An 18,771-nucleotide genomic window follows, 5' to 3' on the forward strand; every position below is an offset into this window, starting at 1 on the left:
GATTGGTTTGATACTCATGGAAAAAAGTTCAAAATGAAAGACGATGGGATCTTTAGAAGCATAAACCACGGCAGTTTGTGGTACAAGGATGATCCTTTCATTCTAGCATCCATGGCAGCAAAGGTATTCTACCTAGAAGACAACAAGTATCGCGACAAATGGCGAGTTGTTCAAAAGTTTGCACATAGGCACTTGTGGAATGTGGATGAAATTGATAAGGATGATATACCCAATGCAGTGCTATTGTCCTACCAAGATGATGAGTGTGTTGTTGTTCAGGTTGCACTTAACGAAGGAAATGTGGAAAATGAACAGCCGCCAGATGAAAACTATGATATTGTGGATGCTGATGTAGTTGATGATCTCCGCAGACAAAGAGAAGAGGAAGTTGAACAAGACGAGTCCAACGGTGAGGAAGATGGAACCGAATTGCAATATTTCAGTGACAATGACAGTCCAACTTGCCCTGCTGATGAAGATGATGATAGTGATTATGAGTAGTTGATGCTCATATATGTGCTGCTACTAATAAAAGGTAAAAATTCTGCTATTTTCAAATAGGTGGTGCTGCTACTAATAATGGTGAGATGTAATAATTCTGCTAATATTTGCAGGAAGATGACGACTGAGGAACAAGAAGCTGGACCACATCTTATTTTGGTCTTAGAAATCTGAACCTGTAATGGCCTGTATTGACTTAGAAATCTGAAAATGTAATGGCTTCTATGGCCTTAGAAATCTGAAATTGTAATGGCTTATATGTTGGCATTTGAGCCTGCAGTTTGAGAACTTGTTTGTGTGAATGAAGATGCACATTTGGTCTCATTTTTTGTTCAACTTTTCTTTGGCTGGTGGCCTAAAATGGCTGTATATTTTTTGTTCAACTTCCAGATGCATTTATCTTGTTTTTTGCCATTTACCTCTTGTGGGCAGTGATTGTGCCATTTATCTTGTGGGCAGTGACTGTTTACATTGCAGCCAACATTAGGCCACAATCTGTACCCTTATCTTTTGCTTCTCTGCCATCAATTAGTTTAGCCAACAGAAGACTGATGCAATTAGTTCATATAGAAAGACATACATTCATTCATTCATTGCATTGCACTTCACTGGAAACATACAGCCACACACACACGCACACACTATTGTCATACATTTGGCATACATAGCTTCTAAGCTTCTAACAGAAGAGTCATTACATGAAAGGATGATGAGGACAACAACAAAGATAGCCTTGAAAACAATAGCAGCACCAATTGGACTCTTTCCCTTCATCTCTCTCAGTTCTTTCACTTCGGTCTTCAAGTTGCCAATCTCCATCTTCAATTCCCCACAAGCTTGCTGGAACCCTTGAGCAACAGGAACAGCATGTTGCCATGGTCACTTGAAATTTGCAATCTGCAGAAATTTGCAATCTGATCAGACATAAGTTGCATACAGGATCATCAGAGAGTTGAGATGCGATGCGTTCAACAGCTTCCAGCATCTGATGATCAGGGATAATCATAACCTGATTACTATTTAATGTCATTATCTGGATGCATCCATAAAGTTTCTTCTTCAAGAACACAAAAATGAGTCAGAATTATGTCTTGCCATGTCCAGTAAAATATGGCATTTGCATCTAAGACTAAAGGTGAACTGGAGAATTCTGGGTAGCTAGAAAATTAACTGTTCCTGGTCAAAAAAAAATCAAATCAATTGTGCTTTTCAATTGATATCGGTAGCATGTCACTTGTAGTCAGAAAATCATGAGATGCAACAAGTTAATCATCTTGGTATGAAACCATCACTTCTCAGTAGTACCTGGCACACTTGAATTGCGCATCTTTCCATTGATACTTGAGAAGGGCAGCTGCTCCAGCGTCGGGGAAAATGGCAGTAACTTTCTGCAAAACAGCAAGTGGGATTAGAAACAACCTTGTATCCAAACCTGTTGTGGCCATTGGCACGGCGACAGCTTCTGGGCACAAGGGAGGCACAGAAAATAGATCAGCAGCAAGTTATTGGATGTGGCGGCATTTCATCGAACACCTTGCAGGCAGAGGAGGTGCTCACCAAGGATGAAACTTCTCCTGGCCAAGATGACGCCTAGCGGCGAGCTCAACACAGAGAAACAAGGAACGAGGACGCCGCGGACGGAATCAGAGGGAAAAGCATTGACGAAGTCGAAGAAGGCCGTCGGCGAGGTGCAGTCCGCGGGCGGCGTGGCTGTCACGAGCAGAGGCGCGCGTACGAGGGCAAGGATGAGGGCAGCGTGAGCAGCAAGGATGGCCGTGCGTCTCCGCAGCAAGGATGAGGCGCGCATATGAGGGTGAGGCTGCTGCGACGACCGTAGTAGCGAGGCTGCAGCGTCGACGGCCGTAGTAGCGAGGATGGCCGTGCATCTCTCAGGCTGCAGCGATGGTCGTAACCATCTGGCAGCGTTTTCTTTCAATTTAATGAAATTCTCATGATTATTGATACCCCCTTCAAAAAAGTGAAATATTCACACTTTATTCCAAAAATTTTTTTTACACTTTACCCTTTTGAATAGTTCACCCCAAAAATCAAAAAGTTTTCAAGATTCCCCGTCATATCGAATCTTGCGGCACATGCATGAAGCATTAAATATAGACGAAAACAAAAACTAATTGCACATGTACAAAAACGACTATTCATAACATGTACGTGTGCAAATTAAAAAGGGAACATAACGACTACCAAATCGGAACCCAAAAGTGTACCGACAGGTGCGTATGCATGTTCATAAAGTGTTATATTCATGGTATAGATATGTGTGGCTTTTGGTCTATTCCACGTAGATATATAACGTAGGATAAGAGGCCTCAAAAAATAAATAGAGGCCTAAAAAAAGCTGGAGAATCTACCTAGACCCTCAACGTGGAGTGAAGCTTGAATAAAAAATGAAGTATACAGTTAAAAATCCCTCACTTTTTGTAGGTATAGTTAGATTCCACCCGAAATAAAATGCTCCGAAGGATCAGAACATATACCAAATTGAATCCAAATTTCACTACGTGGACTTTCTTGCAAGAAAAATGTGTGCTATACATGGAAATATAGGGAATGACCAAAGTGTACACCTTATCTCTTCCTCTCTTTCCACATAGAGTAATTAGGTTTCTTATATGGTACTTCCTCCATCCCAAATTGTAAGTCATTCCAAGAATCTTGGAGAGTCAAAGCATTTTCATGTTTGACCAAACTTATAGTGAAAAATACTAAGATTTATAACGTAAAGTGAGTATATTATGAAAATATAATTAAAGAAGAATCTAATAATACTTGGTATCATAATAATAATTATTTTATTATATAAATTTGGTCAAACTTAGAAAAATTTGACTCTCCATGATTCTTGGAATGACTTACAATTTGGGATGGAGGGAGTACAAAACCTCGTTATCTAAATTCAAGCCCTTAATCTATCTAGTATAATTTGTTCTCTGATTTACCATGTGATTTGAATTTGACAGGAAAGTGTCGGCTTCCACCAATGCACCAAAGAAAACATTTTTAATACTTCTTTAGATAACTCAGCTAATTTAGATTTTTTAATGCAAATGTGGGAGCTTTACTAGCTTGCGTTTGTTTGGGCAAATGAAGAAAACGCAACAAACAGTAGAAAAAAAAAATAAAAAAACATTTCCCACTCGCTTGGGACAGTGAGTGCCGAACCAAATTGGTTGGGCCTGCCTTCCCGCTGCTCAGCCAAAATGGGCACCAGTCTTCCCGCTGCTCAGCCAAAATTTTAGATGCAAAATTATAACTTTGTCCATATGTATTCTATAAGCTCTTAACTAGGCCAAGGGTAGTATGATAATTTTATAACTTCCCTGGCCTGTTACTACTTCTACCTCTGCCCCAGAACCCTAGTGCCAAAATCCAATCCCACCCCCAGCCACCACCACTCCCTCTCTCACAGTCTCACCCCACGCTGCTTCCCTACAAGCCGCCACCACGGCACCACGGCCGGCCATCGCCACGGTAGCCAGCGGGAGTCCAGCCCCAGCTAGGCACCCAAGTTGCCCTATCGCTCCCTCTGAAGCCGCTCGCCCTCCCACCCTCCGAAGTGGTTCAGCCTCCTGCCCCTTCGGAGTCGCTCGACTCCACCAGCCACGGACAGGCCCCGTCAACTGCAGAAGGCCGACGTCCAAGATGGCTCCTGGTAAGAAGCAGAAGAGCCAGAAGCCAACCAGCCCACCAAGAGGTAACAATGGTCACTTTTATAAGATGGCTAGGATTGGGCTTTAGTGTTCTGTGCTTGGTTCACTGAAAGTAGCATGTCCAACAATTTTCTTCTGTAATTTTGGCTTCTTGACTTGCTGTCATGTATTGAATTTCCTGTGTTCATTAAGATCTAGCTGTTTGGTGCACCATACCATCGTAGCAGCAAGATATAACTTATGTTTTATGGTAGTAAAAAAGTTTGGTTGTATGCAATGTACGGATGTATGCTGCTTATTAGAGTTCCTGAGCTTTCTATGAAACAGGCATGTTCAGTTCCTGCCTTAAACTAAAAGAGTTATTATTGCCTTGTGTAAATCCTGCTTGTGGGTAGTTAGTGTCATTTTCAGATCAAGCACATGCAGTCCGAAAGATTTCAGCAGTTGAGTGTTGTCACCTCATGTTGAACTAAGGTTGTTGTTGCTGTGTTTTTGTTCTGAAAAACCTGAATGTGCTTGAATGATATGTTAGATTACACTGACAATTTATTGCTGCTATGTAAGATTACATTGCACTTCTGCTGATTCCTAGTTTTTCTTTCTCATTCAAATACAGAGCCTCCACTTACTGACATTGAGATAAAGAGGATGCAAAACATTATTGAGAACAATCGGTTGTTCCAGCGCCTTGGTCTGGTACAATTACGTCAGATGGTGAATGCAAAGCCAATCGGTGCTGCAAAGCCTATGCGTGCTGCTAGTGAATACTCTGGTTCATTGTATGAACCTGAAGATGAGGACATTGCACAAGAAGCAGTTGATAAGGTAGCTTGGCATGTCTAGCTTTTATATGTACTTGTCATATATCTTGTGATAAGGTAGCTTTGGAGAGAGAGAAAAAGAATAGGCCTATGATATCTTGTTTTTATTTGGCTCTGCTTGGCATGTCTAGCTTTCTGAATACATTTCTGTCTTCGATTATGATCAGCTTATGAAAAAAAACTAATTCATAACAATGGCGTAGCAGGACACCATGGACTCTCTTTGATCTTTTAATTTATTTTGTGTAGGAGGCAATGCTAGATTTGGAGCCCTTGCAGCATGAAATTAGCAGCACTCTGCCAAAGAATATCTTTGCAGGATCAAGAACGTCAAAGAGAGTGACGGCAAGACCGGAGGAGCAAAGCCAACCGGTTATCACTAGGAAGAGGGCAAGGGAATTATTAGAAACTGCAGAAGATTCCAATGTTGCAGCTACAGACCTAGAAGATGGTGCCTCAGATCAAGAGTTGATTGTTGCCAATGCTGATACCCAATCTGACAGCCACAACATGACTCGTCAAGGCAAGTTATTGTACCTTTTGTTTCCATGATGAATGATGTGCTTATTTGTGTTAATGGGTCTATGATTTTCACTAATTATTTTTCAAATGTTATGATAGATCCATGTAGGGAGAAAAGACGTATGGGTAGAGGCTTGGAAAGGATCTCTAGAGGATTTGACAACAAGATCAAACTGCACATTGCTCCAGGCAACAAGCGGCCGGAGGCACCGATGCAAGCTGCAAAGCTAGCATCGAAGGCTGGTATTTTTATTCGGGGCCGTATCCCAATCTTCCCTCATTGGAAGGATTATAAGGACCCTAATGCTTTGGAGATTATGAATGACTACATGAAAAACATTGGTGTAAGTGCACAACTTGTGTTTTCTTTTGCTCTCCATTAGTGTTTGCTGCATTAGGTACATTCTAGTGTACTGGTCGATAGGATTTTCTTAAGTTAAAATTTTAGTAAATTGTTCTAGCCACACCAAATTGAAATGGTTCTATCTCATTCGAATAATGAGGCTAACTTGTTAAATAATATGCTGGTGCTATGTTTTCTCACATTGCATAATTACCACTTGAAATATGCATGTTATGTTAGTGCTCATACCTTAATTATATTCTTCGAGTGCCTTCTAACCATGTGCTCATGCTTGTGTGTAGACACAATTTGACGTTGACATAGAGAGTAAGGCAGTGAAAGATGCATGCTCAGATATACTCAGAAAAGCACAATGCAATATGAGGTACCTGTTGAAAAAGAAATACTTCAATGGTGTACCAGCCAGTCAGGTGAGAACAACTTCACCAGTGGCTAGTATGACCGATGAGCACTGGACAAAGCTTGTGGAGATGTGGTCTGACCCAAAGCACAAGGTATACTTTCTAAATATTGCTCGCAAATGTTTACTTAAAGTAAATGGGCCAACTGTCCCACTAGTGCTTGCATTTCCACAGGAGAAGTGTTTGAAGCTAAAAGCTAACCGTGAGAAAGTGAAGTTACAACAAAAGACTGGATCTCGGTCCTACATAGCTCATTGCCATGCTGTGGTAAAGCTACTATTCTGATTTCTTTCATTGCTATGCCTACCAGATCAAGGTTCTCTCGCTCTCGATCGCTAGCTCTATCTGTGTGTTGTGTGTATGTGGGTGGTGTTCTAGCTACCTAAATTGTTGGCATACTAAGATCCCATATTGGAGTAGTTATTTTGTGAGTCAAACTACAATTGCATGCTGCATGTTAGCATAACTGAGATGAAGTGATTTGTCCTATGCCACTCTTATTTTAGAAATGCAACAGTATATGTTAGCATAACTGATATATGGATCCTTGTGTTTTTTCCTAATAGTTATGCAACTTACCATTGTTGGATAACTTAGGCTTTCTCATTGCTCCTATTCTTAGCTCATGTATTAGTCAATAAGAGCCTGATCAAGTCACTTGTTTAATTTGTGGTTTCTATGCAATTTCAGAAGCAAGCTAAATATAAGGATGCACCCCCTACAGTGATTGACCTATTCAAGGAAACCCACTGCAGCAGCAAGACAGGTTTTAGTGAAGAGGCAAGGAACAAAATCGTGAGTACTTATCCCTAACTTCTATTGTTATTGGGATGAGCAACATCTATGAAATCTGTCATCTATATTTTGTGCCTATTGTCTACTCAAGTGGCTGGCTGCTCTATTCTTTTAGTGTGTTCATTTGCTTTGCTCTACTACTCAGGACACACCCTTTCTTTCTAAAATTCGTTCTTGTATTCTACACAAGAGATTCCTTCTTATTTTTGAAGACAGAATATTGACATGTGAAATATTAGCTTCTAGCTTTGTACAGATATATGGAGCTCCTAGTGGTTGGATATGGCCAACCACTTAATTTGGAACCTATGCACTTGTTTGCTTGTAACCTGGATTAATAAATTAAGTACTTATGAACCTGCATGGCTGGCCTAAATTCTGTCTCTCTATTTGTACTTATTTGTCCATAAATTAAGCTCTCAATTGTTGAGGACTGCTATGTATATTGATTCTTCAGATAAAGACCTTTGTAGCTGATCAAGTGTTATTTCTATACTTGATAAAGACCTTTATAACCAAAAAATAGTTGCTGCTAGGCTGACTTCTTTTATGGATTTTGCCAGGCTGAAATGGAGGCAAGAGCTGCAGCTCCACCAAAAGATGGGCAAGATACACTGACCCTTACTCAAGTTGTACATGAAGTTATGCCGAAGTCAACCTTCCTTCGCAATGTTGGTATGCAACCTACTAAGACAGGGAACAAAGCTGCTAGAGTTGATGCACGTGTACAAGAGCTTGAGAATGAACTAGTGGCTGAGAAGGAAGAAGCAGCATTAGCTCGTGCTCAGGTTCTAGCTGAGTTAGAGGAGGAAAGGGCTGCAAGAAAGAAGGTGGAAGAAGATCAAGAGATGTTAAGGAAGCAAATAGGTGAGATGCACGGATTCTTCCGTTCTTTCCTTGGTACCCAACCAGCACCATCACAAGAGTAAGTTTCTGGGATACCCAACAGCTAATTGTGAAGTCCAGCTGTTCTGGACAATAGACTTGATTTTGGAGGTGTTGTTGATTATTTGTGGTCTAGTAATCAACTGAAGACCTGAGATCTATTTTGGCACTTGTATGTGATGTTACATGAGGCTGCAGATATGAACTGTGAACTTACTCATGTGAACTTATTTGAGATGGCTGTGGTTTTCTATGTGTAATGTCATGTGAATTTGGATTATGCCTGGAGATGGCTATTCATGTGTAATTTTCTGTGACTTTAGACTATGACCAAGTGATATATTTGGTGCAATTCAATTTGTAATTCTGGTTCTTGATAATCGAGATTTGAATGTAACAATATTTTGTGTGTGTGTGTGTGCTGTTGTAATGGGCATTTAAAATTTCAAATTTGTATTCTGAATTTGAATTGTGGGCTGTTATCTTTTGGGCCAGCCCAATTATCTTAGTAGGCTGAAATAACCTGATATAGGCTGGACAAAGAAAAAAGAAATCGGGCCAGCCCGATTATCTTAGTAGGCTGGACAAAAAAAGAAATATGCTAAAATCGCTTGGGCCAAATGTGATGGGCTGCTCTAGCAAAAAAATCAGCTACAAGGTATTGGGCTGGCCCATTTATGCGTGGATTTCTACATGGGTTTAAACAGGCCCAATGCGAGTTATGACATTTTTTGCCTTTGCCACCTCAGCAAGCTATCCTATGTGGCATTTGCTTACGTGGAAAGCTTCAAGAAACTTATGACTTTAAATCAGTTGTCATAATTGTTTGTGACTTTCTAAATCAAAGTCATAATTCTATGACTTTGCCCACTAAAAGTCATAAGTGGTCATTAAAGACAGTCATCTTTTGACATTTTATTTTTTGTCAACTTAGAGTCACAAACGACACCTTGTGACTTATTTTTCAGGTATTATGACTAATGTCAAATGTCAAAAGATGACAGATTTCTTGTAGTGCTAACGGTCGACATATTCCACCTCGTTCGGATCGGTGTTCGTAGGACCGTAGTCAGAGCTTCCTAGCCCCCTTCTCATCTCTTTCGGTGGTTAGTGTTCTGATGTCCCGAAATAGATAATCTTGAAGTAATTCTTGATTCTTAGATCAACTAGAGAACTCTCAGGAAACTTCCTCTCTTCCCACCAAAAATAACTATATAGTTATCCTTGGGCGATCTTAGATCTTAATTAGTACACTCACGTTCCCTGTGGAAAATCGATACTCTGGAATACTCCCGGGTGAAGGCTACATCGGTATTCGTGTGCTTGTGGATTTTTCTGTTTGCGTTTAAAATACCCAACAGATATGATTCTAAAAGAGGCCCATGAATGAGCTTACTCTATTCACCTTGGTTGTACTAAGATGTATCTCGATCTTATGGAGAAGTATTGGTGGTATGGATTGAAGAGAGATGTAGCTGAATATGTAGCCTTGTGCGATACTTGTCAGCGAGTGAAAGCTGAACACCAGAGGCCAGCTGGACTGTTACAACCAATGAAGATTCCTGAGTGGAAGTGGGAAGAAGTTGGCATGGATTTCATAGTGGGTTTGCCTCATACTCAGAGATGATATGATTCAATATGGGTAATAGTGGATTGATTGACTAAAGTTGCTCACTTCTTGCCAGTCAAAACCACTCATTCAGGAGCATGATTAGCATTATTGTATATGGAGAGGATAGTTTGTTTGTATGGAGTGCCTAATAAGATTGCATCTGATAGAGAAACCCAATTCACCTCCACTTTTTGGAAGAAAGTGCATGATTCCTTCGGTAGAAAACTGAAATTTAGTACCGCCTATCATCCTCAGACAGATGGACAGACAGAGAGACTCAATCAGATATTGATATGTTGAGAGCTTATGCATTTCAATATGGAACTAGTTGGGATACAAGTTTGCCATATGTTGAGTTTTCCTGCAATAATTGTTACCAGCAATGTCTTAAAATGGCACCGTTTGAGGCATTATATGGTCATAAGTGTAGAACACCTTTGTTTTGGAATCAAACTAGAGAGACTCAGGTGTTTGGTCTAGATGTGCTTAGACTTGTAGAACAGCAAATACAAATCATTCGGGATAATCTGAGGGTTACTCAGTCTCGTTAGAAAAGATATGCAGATACACGTAGGAGAGAACTAGCTTTCGAGGAAGGTGATTATGTCTATCTGAAAGTGTCACTGATGAGGAGTGTGAAGAGGTTTATATGAAAGGAAAGCTAGCTCCAAGGTATGTTGGTCCATTCAAAAGGTGTGGAGATGTAGCTTATCATTTGGAATTGCTTGAAAGTTTATATGGTGTGCATGATGTGTTCCATGTGTCACAACTTAAGAAGTATTTGCATGTACCTGATGAGCAAATACCAATTGAAGAGCTTACTATAAAAGAGGATCTCACATATGAGTACCCGGTTAAGATTTTGGAAACAACTGAGAGGGTCACTAGTAGCTAGTCGGGTCATTAGAATGTGCAAAGTGCAATGAATTGATATTCAAAAGCATTGGTGTTGGGTATTTTAAACGCAAACAGAAAAATCTGCAAGCGCACGGATACCATTGTAGCTTTCACCTGGGAGAATTCCAGAGTATCGATTTTCCACAGGGAACAAGAGTGGACTAATTAAGATTCAAGATCGCCCAAGGATAACTATATAATTATTTTTGGTGGGAAGAGAGGAAGTTTCCTGAGAGTTCTCTAGTTGATCTAAGAATCAAAAATTACTTCAAAGATTATTTATTTCGGGACATCAGAACACTAACCACAAAAAGAGATGAGAAGGGGGCTAGAAAGGTCTGACTACGGTCCTACAAACACCGATCCGAACGAGGTGGAATACGTCGACTGTTAGGGCTGTCACTACCCTAGGGCTACCACAACAATCCGCAGGATTGGGTGCAATTCCAGGTAATTGCAAGACTAAACACCACGTCTAATCTATTAATTACTACTCTAGCGTTATAAAGACTAGAGCACTTGATGCAAGCGAGAAACCAATAAATAACTTGAATATAAATAAAAGTAATTAAAGAACTCGGGGATTATGAATTGAAGAACTTGGAGAACGATGAAGAACGAACCAGTTGCAGCAAAAGTATAATGTTGAGGAAGATTCGACTGATCCGGCTCCTCCTCCGCTCTCCTCTTCTCTCTCCCTATTTTCTAGATTACAACTAGAACTAACTAGAACTAGAACTAGAGGAACTAGAACTAGAACTAGATGAACTAGAGGGATCCTCTCTACTTGGATGAAGAATTGAAACCCTAGCTTTGATTCTGTAGAAGAGTTATGCTCTCCAGGGGCCAGGGGGCCTTGCTTATATAGTCTTTTCAGATGAATCTGGGCCATCGGATCAAACCGACATTAATCGCATGGTTTTCCTTGATCCTTTAGGTCGGTGGAGCGTGATCTGCGAAACGGGTCCGAACTGGACACAGTAGCTGGGCGGGCGCCCTAGGGAGTAGGGCGGGTGCCCTGTCCCTGAGCCCTCTCGGCTTCCCGTTCGTTCTCATGGCTTCTGGAGTCTTCTAGATGATAGAAAATTGCACGGCACGTTAATATCTCTATGTAAACCTGACGTGTGGGCCTTTCCTCCGTATTTCCTGATAACCCTCTACAGAAATAGACAAACACCAAAACTCGTGGAATTCTGTCAGATAAAACCCTAAGTCTGGGTGTTGGTTGCATTTGGATCCTTTTCCGTGATTATTTGACGGTTAAATATGAGCATTAAGGACCGTCAACAAGCTCCCCCAAGCTTAACCTTTGCTCGTCCCTAAGAAAAGATGAACTCAAGAGTTTCTGCAGTGGTTTCATGCCTTAAAGATATATATGCGTTCAAAAAAGATCTCATCTCTGGGATAGGGTAAACTGTTAAGATTAAAACTTACTCATTTTTCCTTCCACCATGGGGCTTGCAACCGTCACTTGTGTCTTGAGGAGTTAAAAGATAGTACGGTCTAGTCAAGGGCCATGTCTCTTGTCTTCGATTAACTATAGCTCTGGAGTTTTTGCAGATTTTCAAATAAAACTCAGAGATTCCTTGTATGACACTCTCTAGTCTCTCTTTTGTGGTATTTCTGGATCCTTACCAAGGCAGTAATGGTGTATGCCTTCTCTCAAAGTATGTGGTATTTTTGGTATGAGGCATAGTGGCATTGCCTTCTCTCTCACCCTACTCTAATAAGGTTTTGATATCTGGAGCTCATAGGTGGGAGACAGGTAATACATACTTACAAGACATTTATTGCATAGTCAAACCATGGATTCAGAAGAACTAGTCAATAAGTCCAATCAAGATGTGCATGTGTGGCAAATGAATGGTGTATGGTGATGATGGTGATAACAATGGTGAAAGTCTAATTCTACTTGTGCTCTTTTGAGTGATACATACATTTCTTGCTCTTTTGAAACTTTTTGAGGAGAATGAGATGCCCTATATTTTCTTTTTATTTTCTCTCAGGTGGGTATCTTGTACCCCTAATTCTACTGTCGGACACTTGTCCGTTTTTACCTCTCGTCTCACTTTTTCTTTTCTTTCGAGGTTCCGGGCACTTGCCCCTTTTTATTTCCTCGTATCTTCTCTTTTTTTTAGAGTATTCACCTCTTTAAATAATGTTGCAATTGGTAGTATCCGAAATAACTTGAGCATTTATTTCACAGGGGAAAACAGAAATAGGAGAATGTTTTTGGCTATTCTCTCCCAGATTAGGAGTAGAATATTTTTGGGTGAATCTGGATATGGAAATGAGTGGATGTATGTGGATGCGTACTTCCAGAGTAGAAGCAGCATGTATGAGTAAACGTGCAAGTGAATCTTGATTTAACCACATGACAAGCTCCTATGGGTCTACACAACTTGACCACACTCAATGCTCATAAGCAGTAAAAAGTAAATGTGTGGCTAAAAGTCTAGCAAGCTTGTATATATGGCTGTGGTTGGAATTTAAACTCTCATCATACAGGAACTCATCATGTGATATTTTAAAGATTCTCAAAGATAAAATTCTCCATAATTCTAGCATATCTAGGAACAGATAAACAACAGCTCAACCTTCCCATATTGTATCCGTTAACGACTTAGACTTTAGATCAAGTACTCTTCCCACAAGTTCAGGTTTAGAGGAAATCTTAATTAATAACAGTCATGCCTAAACTTGAGAGAGATCTCAATTTTGAGAACTAGTCATGGCAGAGCAACTATTCATCATTTCCATATGAGAGCTTATCACGAAGGTTCATAGCAAATTTTATTTATTTATTTATTTAGCAAACTAAGCAAAGATATATATATAAGCATAAAACTTTTATTTGGGTTTTTATGATTATGCATCTTTTTATTATTTGAGTAAAGTATAAACATGAGTAGAACACTTAGCTGGATAAATGGGGGTGCTCTCCCCCAAGCTGGATTTTGACGTAATTTCTCCTAATGTAGCTAGCAGGTGGTGGAGGTGTATTTGAATGTCGACAGCATCCTGACAGCGATTAGGATGTCCTCCGTCTGCTAGTCTTCTTTGATCCTTGAATTTTGTGGAGCTCAAATAGACAACAAAGCTTTGTGGAACTGGTTAAGTGTTAGCATAAAATCTCTTAGCCATTATCATATTGAGCTTCCTCTAATAAATGTTACACTCTTTGGTAGGATCATAAATTTATTTTTATATTTTCATTTTTATAGCACATAAATATATTTATTTTATTTTTATGCCACCACAGTGAATGTACTTATCGGTTTTATGCCATGAGCATACTCACATGGGGCTTACTATTTTTAATATTTTTATTTTCTTTTCAAGATGATATGAACCTGATTAACTAAGCAAACTGATTTAAATAATTGAAAGAAAAATGATAACTACCTAGTTTACCTCTTGGCAAGGCGTTTGGTGTTTTTAAGTCCTCCGAACGGGACTCTCCGTTTTCTCAGTCGTCCTTGGATTCGTTGGATGGCGTAGTCGGTGGTTCCGGCGACGCCTGCTCTTTTTGTATAACTATCTTCTCTCTACACACTTGACTCAGTGCTATGGTCTCCTTAGGACAGTTCTGTTCAAGTTATATGTCTTCAGACCTTATCACTTCTCCTTCGTAGTCTGCCCATCCGTCCTTGATGATCTACCTCCTCTGGTTGCGGTTGCGTCGTCTTCTTTTTGTCCTGACCTGCTTAGAGTCTTCAACTATATAGTTAGGGTCAGTAAAATAGCGGTCTACCTTCTCAAAGGGGAAGTGCATGTAGACTTCTCCAGTTCCAATGTAGATGATTGCATTAACGGTGCTGAGGAACGGTCTCCCAAGTATGATGGGTGGATCATACTCGTCTTCTCCCATGTCAATAACCTGAATGATCGTCTATTTTGACAGGGACATCAGTTACTATACCTTCAATCTTTCACAATGTTTGATATGCCATCTGGAGCGGAATGTATGTCGATTTTAGGGTCATGGTTCCAAACAGGAGCTGATAGGTGACTACGGCCATTATGTTGATGCTTGACCCGGTGTCGCAAAGTGTCTTCTGGAAGTTGTATCTATTAATGGAGCACTGGATTCTTGGGATACCTGAGTCGTCCTTTTTGGTCAGGAACGGTGATTTAAGTCGACGATCTTGACCTCCATGAACTGCAGTGACCATCTTAGCTGACTCGGTCCACATTTGCTTGTTCCTGTTCCTCCTGTTGGTCCTCTTCCTTGGTTCATGTCAGGATTGCTCTAAGACTTTTGTAGTCTTGTTCTTGAAGGAAAACGTCTCCTTCCTCCCCTTGATGTAGAAACTGATCTTGGCAGCACTAGTGTAGATGACAGCTCCTGAGGTGTTCAGGAATGGCTTCCCTAGGATGATGGGTGCCCTCTCATCAGTATCAGTCTCTATCACCACGAAGTCCGCTAGGGCGTACATGGTACCAACTCGGATGCAGAGGTTCTTCAATATTCCCTTTGGGAAACTTAGCGTACAATCTGCAAGCTGCAAACACATGGTTGTTTCTAGTAAAGGATGTGTAAAGAATTTTTCGTAGAGTACCCTGGGCATAATGATGACGCTGGAGCCAATGTCGCAGAGTGCTTCTAGGAAGTCCACCATGCCGATATAGATCGGGATGACGGGGCGTCCTGGATCGCCTCTTGACCGGCAGAAGGTCAGTAATCACTTCCATAATGGAGTTACTCCAGTTGTTACGTCCTCAAGCATCTCAGGGTAGTGATTGCCTGAGTTTCCAGTATCTCCAGTGTGTTTGTGCTCGTAGATCTAGGTTCCTCACTTGGTGGAGTCTAGGAGTTGTAAAAGTCCTTCATGTAACACCCTAGGTGTTAAAGCATGCACTTAGTCTTACCAAAATATGCATAAGCATTCTCATCAAGCATAGCATCACATGAGCATGGCATCCATCCAAAAAAATGTGATTTTGTGTGCTTTATTCTATGTGATTAAATATGCTACAAATATGATACTTGCTTCTAAAATTGTGGAATATTCAAACTAGGTTGAATTGTGTGCAAGAAGACTTAAGAATATTTTTGTGCAATTTTTGGAGCCATAGAATTTGAGAAATGGAATTTATACAAAAATCCCAAAATGAATTTATTTGAAAACCTAGAACTAGTTTTAATTTGTAATTCAAATTCTATTTGGAATTTGGTCTTGCTTATTAAAACAAAGTTGTAGGGTTTTTGTTTTGGAACAACTTTGTTTTTGGGGGAAGAAGGTGGAAATGACTTTAAAATGGTCCAAATGAATTTAGAAAATAATTTGAGAAAAGAAATTCAAAAAAAAATGGAAAAAGGGGGCAGGCGCTGCTGGGCCAACCCCGCCTCCCTTTCGGCCCAGACAGCGGCCCGGCCTGCCTCCCCCTCCCCTCTCTCCCGCGCGTGCGGACGCCCGCCTCGTCCCAGCCAGCGACGGCCACGTGGCGGCCGTACCCCGGCGATGGGCGCGCCACGGCCGGCCACCTGCACCCCCTGGTCGGGACGCCGACCCGCGCCCCCAGAAACCCTCATCCATTCTGTCGCCCGCGCCCCTGCCTCCTCCCTCCACTCGCGAGCGCAACCGCAGCCGTAGGAGCTCCGCCGCAGCGCCATCGCTGGAGAAGCTCTGCTGCTCACCGCCGGCCAAGCCAGTGCCCCAATCTCGACGCCAAAACCACCAGCGCGCTTGCCGTCGTCGCGGTAAGCTCCTGCGAACGCTCTACCGAGGTGAGAGCCTGTCAAACGCCGTAAATCGCTCGTCGGAGTTACTCCGACCTCATCGGAGAGCTCCGCCGCGTTGAACCTCGTTCGTTTCCCCCTCGTTTCGCTTGCTTTTTGGCGTGTTAGCTCCGTAGTTCGACGGGGAAGCTCGGAGGAGCCTTTGCGCTTGTCCTACCGCACCGGAGCAGCCTGGCCACGGCGAGCAGCGCCACCGTGCCGCCATGCATGCTCGTCGGAGGTGCTCCGGCCATCCTCCGGCCAATCCGAGGGTACCCCTGGGTGTGCCTCGCTGCGGGGAGCACAATGGTGCTCACCCCGTGGCCGGGAACCTCACCGCCGGCGAGATCCGCTCGTCGGAGGTACCCTCCCTCTTGGTCTCACTGGCCAGTGGGGTCGGAGGACCACTGTCAGTTGCAGGGGGACCCCGTTAGGTGTAGGTCTGGGTGTCTTTAGTGTTTTTGATCCCGATTTCGAATTGATTTTCAGAAAATGTTTTCCAGAAATCGATTTAAAACTTGTAAATTCCATATCTTGAGTTCTACAACTCCAAATTTGATGAAATAAATTTTGGTGTGCTCTCTATTTTCAGATCTACAGTTTGATGTAATTGCATGTCATGTTTGAACACTTTTTCTAGACATAAATAATTAATCCATGCTTTTGCTAAACTTGGAAAATGCATAGTAATTAAAGTAAGACTCAGAAAAATGTGAAACTAGTTTTGTTGGCTCTGCATGTAGATTTAATCACTGGGAAAATGTTGCTACACATTATTTGGTGTATAAATGAATTTCTAGTGATTTAAATGCTTGCATGGCAGTATTTTATGATTTTTAATAATTATTTGGATCAAGCAATTAATCTGGAAATTTTTGTGGGTGTTTCCTATGATATTAGACAAATTGTAAAAATATGAAATCTGCTGTTTGACACATATACCACAATAGAGCAATTGTAATTGCCCTTATTAATTAATATTGTGAATTTTGTAGCTCAAAATAAGTATCCAAAAATTATGAAAAATTTATAGTAGACTTTATGCTTGACTGGTAGACTCCTGTAATTTTTGGGGAATTTATTGATAAATAGAAATGCATGCTAATCTTGATGGGCCTAGAAAAGAATAATTAAATTATAATTGTTATTTGTGGGTTAAATGGAATAAGAAGGGGTTTGGTGCATCTTTGAAGTAGCTTGTGTGTTGCTGGTTATACTTGAAAACAATTTGTAGAAGAGAATGCAATAGATGTTTAATTCGATTGGCTATTCTTGGATGATGTTGACTACCTTGTAAAGAGCATGACCAATTAAATCACCCATGCATCATGTCATGATCATTTGGTACCTTCTCATACAAGCATCCACTCGGGCATCCCACACTCCACTCATGAGCATACATGCATCATACAGGCTCGCAAGAGAACGAGGTGGGACCCGAGGAGCCAGAGGAGATTCAGGAGCAGGAACCTCCGGAAGCACCAGAACCCGGAGAAGAGCTATAGAAGTGTCCGGATCACCGACCCAGCACGTTTGAGAAACGCAAGCCCCGGAGCATTCTGAGTCTCCCTATTCTCGCTAACTTACATGATATATTATGCTTGTTCTATTATATTTGCATCTAAGTGATAGGAGTTGGTTGATACCGTTGATGCATTGGTACTCCTTGATATCACCCCTCGTTTATCTACCTTGTCCTATGTAGATAGGTATGGAGTCTATGCTTAGCTTGCTTAGTCCGGTAGAAGTCGGGTGCTTTTCTGTCACCTGCGAGATATAGGTGGATACCTGCTTGATTAAGCAGTGATTGCTTTGGGAAAAGAATAACCAAGTGTGGAATGGAATTGGAGACCGGGCAGGGTCTTATGGTGGGTTGACCATAGTGCCCCTGCCTGTGTCGATTAAGGACCGATCGTTGACGGCCCTCTTGTCATGTTGAACGCATGCCCCACACTTAGCTGGAAGGATAAGTCGTTCCGACCGCGAAGCCTGAACACTATCCGGGCTGGGAATCGAGCCGCCATGCGCTGTATTGGTGATGGTTGAGGAGAACGATGAGGGCGTGGCGCGCAACCTTGGTATACCTTGGATACCACGGTCGCCAGAACGGTCCTCGGGTACTGGCGGTGCCTGCCGAACCCGCGAATTGGTCCTGGATAGTGTAATACGGTGATCTGTAACTCTCTTGATCAGTGAGTGTGGTTTGTGTGGGGAATACCTCGCCAGCTGGTTAGAAATCGATTCGAATCGCCATCGCTCCTGGATAGTGAGCACTTGACATGAGCCCTGTCCTCGTAGTAAGGACAATGGAACACTTGGGTTATAATGATAAATGGTTTTATGAATGATATGATGAGGTACCATCATATCACTATACTTGCTTGTAATAGTGCAGGTGCAAACCTAGATAATAGGTAATGATACTATCAACTTGAGCAAATTAAAAGAAAAAAGATTTATGTAGGGCAGGTTAATAGAATCTTGCAGTTATGCAAAAAGGTTGTCAGCTACCCCACTATATAGCCTTCATGATCCTTGAAGAGTCTTTATTTTAATTTATGACGGGTAAGTCTAGCTGAGTAC

At 41.5% G+C, this 18,771-nt stretch overlaps 3 protein-coding genes across 3 annotated transcripts; 2 read left to right on the forward strand and 1 right to left on the reverse strand.

The window, feature by feature from the left end:
* On the reverse strand, positions 1,067–3,983 carry LOC110435905. The gene is made up of 4 exons (XM_021462007.1): positions 3,935–3,983; positions 2,059–2,469; positions 1,807–1,889; positions 1,067–1,398 (listed from the first exon to the last, which is right to left on the reverse strand). Exons 1-4 carry the CDS (start codon positions 3,981–3,983, stop codon positions 1,381–1,383), a joined length of 561 nt encoding a protein of 186 aa, XP_021317682.1. The 3' UTR covers positions 1,067–1,380.
* Positions 4,162–5,895, forward strand: LOC110435906. Its single transcript, XM_021462008.1, has 4 exons — positions 4,162–4,213; positions 4,786–4,994; positions 5,240–5,513; positions 5,612–5,895. Exons 1-4 carry the CDS (start codon positions 4,162–4,164, stop codon positions 5,893–5,895), a joined length of 819 nt encoding a protein of 272 aa, XP_021317683.1.
* Positions 6,191–8,321, forward strand: LOC8071832. Its single transcript, XM_021460699.1, has 4 exons — positions 6,191–6,370; positions 6,452–6,544; positions 6,968–7,072; positions 7,636–8,321. The coding sequence occupies exons 1-4, from the start codon at positions 6,236–6,238 to the stop codon at positions 7,999–8,001; spliced, it is 699 nt and encodes a 232-aa protein (XP_021316374.1). The 5' UTR covers positions 6,191–6,235; the 3' UTR covers positions 8,002–8,321.

The sequence above is a fragment of the Sorghum bicolor genome, chromosome 5, assembly GCF_000003195.3.
Source record: "Sorghum bicolor cultivar BTx623 chromosome 5, Sorghum_bicolor_NCBIv3, whole genome shotgun sequence".
In the NCBI taxonomy this organism is placed as follows: domain Eukaryota; kingdom Viridiplantae; phylum Streptophyta; class Magnoliopsida; order Poales; family Poaceae; genus Sorghum; species Sorghum bicolor.

Excerpts from the sequence above, each read along its gene's own strand:
- LOC8071832 (XM_021460699.1), top strand. The coding sequence starts at position 6,236 with ATGAGGTACCTGTTGAAAAAGAAATACTTCAATGGTGTACCAGCCAGT. Across the intron at positions 6,371-6,451 it reads GGTCTGACCCAAAGCACAAG|GAGAAGTGTTTGAAGCTAAA; the intron begins GTATACTTTCTA and ends GCATTTCCACAG. Across the intron at positions 7,073-7,635 it reads AAGAGGCAAGGAACAAAATC|GCTGAAATGGAGGCAAGAGC; the intron begins GTGAGTACTTAT and ends GGATTTTGCCAG.
- LOC110435906 (XM_021462008.1), top strand. The coding sequence starts at position 4,162 with ATGGCTCCTGGTAAGAAGCAGAAGAGCCAGAAGCCAACCAGCCCACCA. Across the intron at positions 4,214-4,785 it reads GCCAACCAGCCCACCAAGAG|AGCCTCCACTTACTGACATT; the intron begins GTAACAATGGTC and ends ATTCAAATACAG. Across the intron at positions 5,514-5,611 it reads CCACAACATGACTCGTCAAG|ATCCATGTAGGGAGAAAAGA; the intron begins GCAAGTTATTGT and ends ATGTTATGATAG.
- LOC110435905 (XM_021462007.1), bottom strand. The coding sequence starts at position 3,983 with ATGGCCGGCCGTGGTGCCGTGGTGGCGGCTTGTAGGGAAGCAGCGTGG. Across the intron at positions 2,470-3,934 it reads TTGTAGGGAAGCAGCGTGGG|GGGGTATCAATAATCATGAG; the intron begins GTGAGACTGTGA and ends ACTTTTTTGAAG. Across the intron at positions 1,890-2,058 it reads CAGGAGAAGTTTCATCCTTG|AAAGTTACTGCCATTTTCCC; the intron begins GTGAGCACCTCC and ends GCTGTTTTGCAG.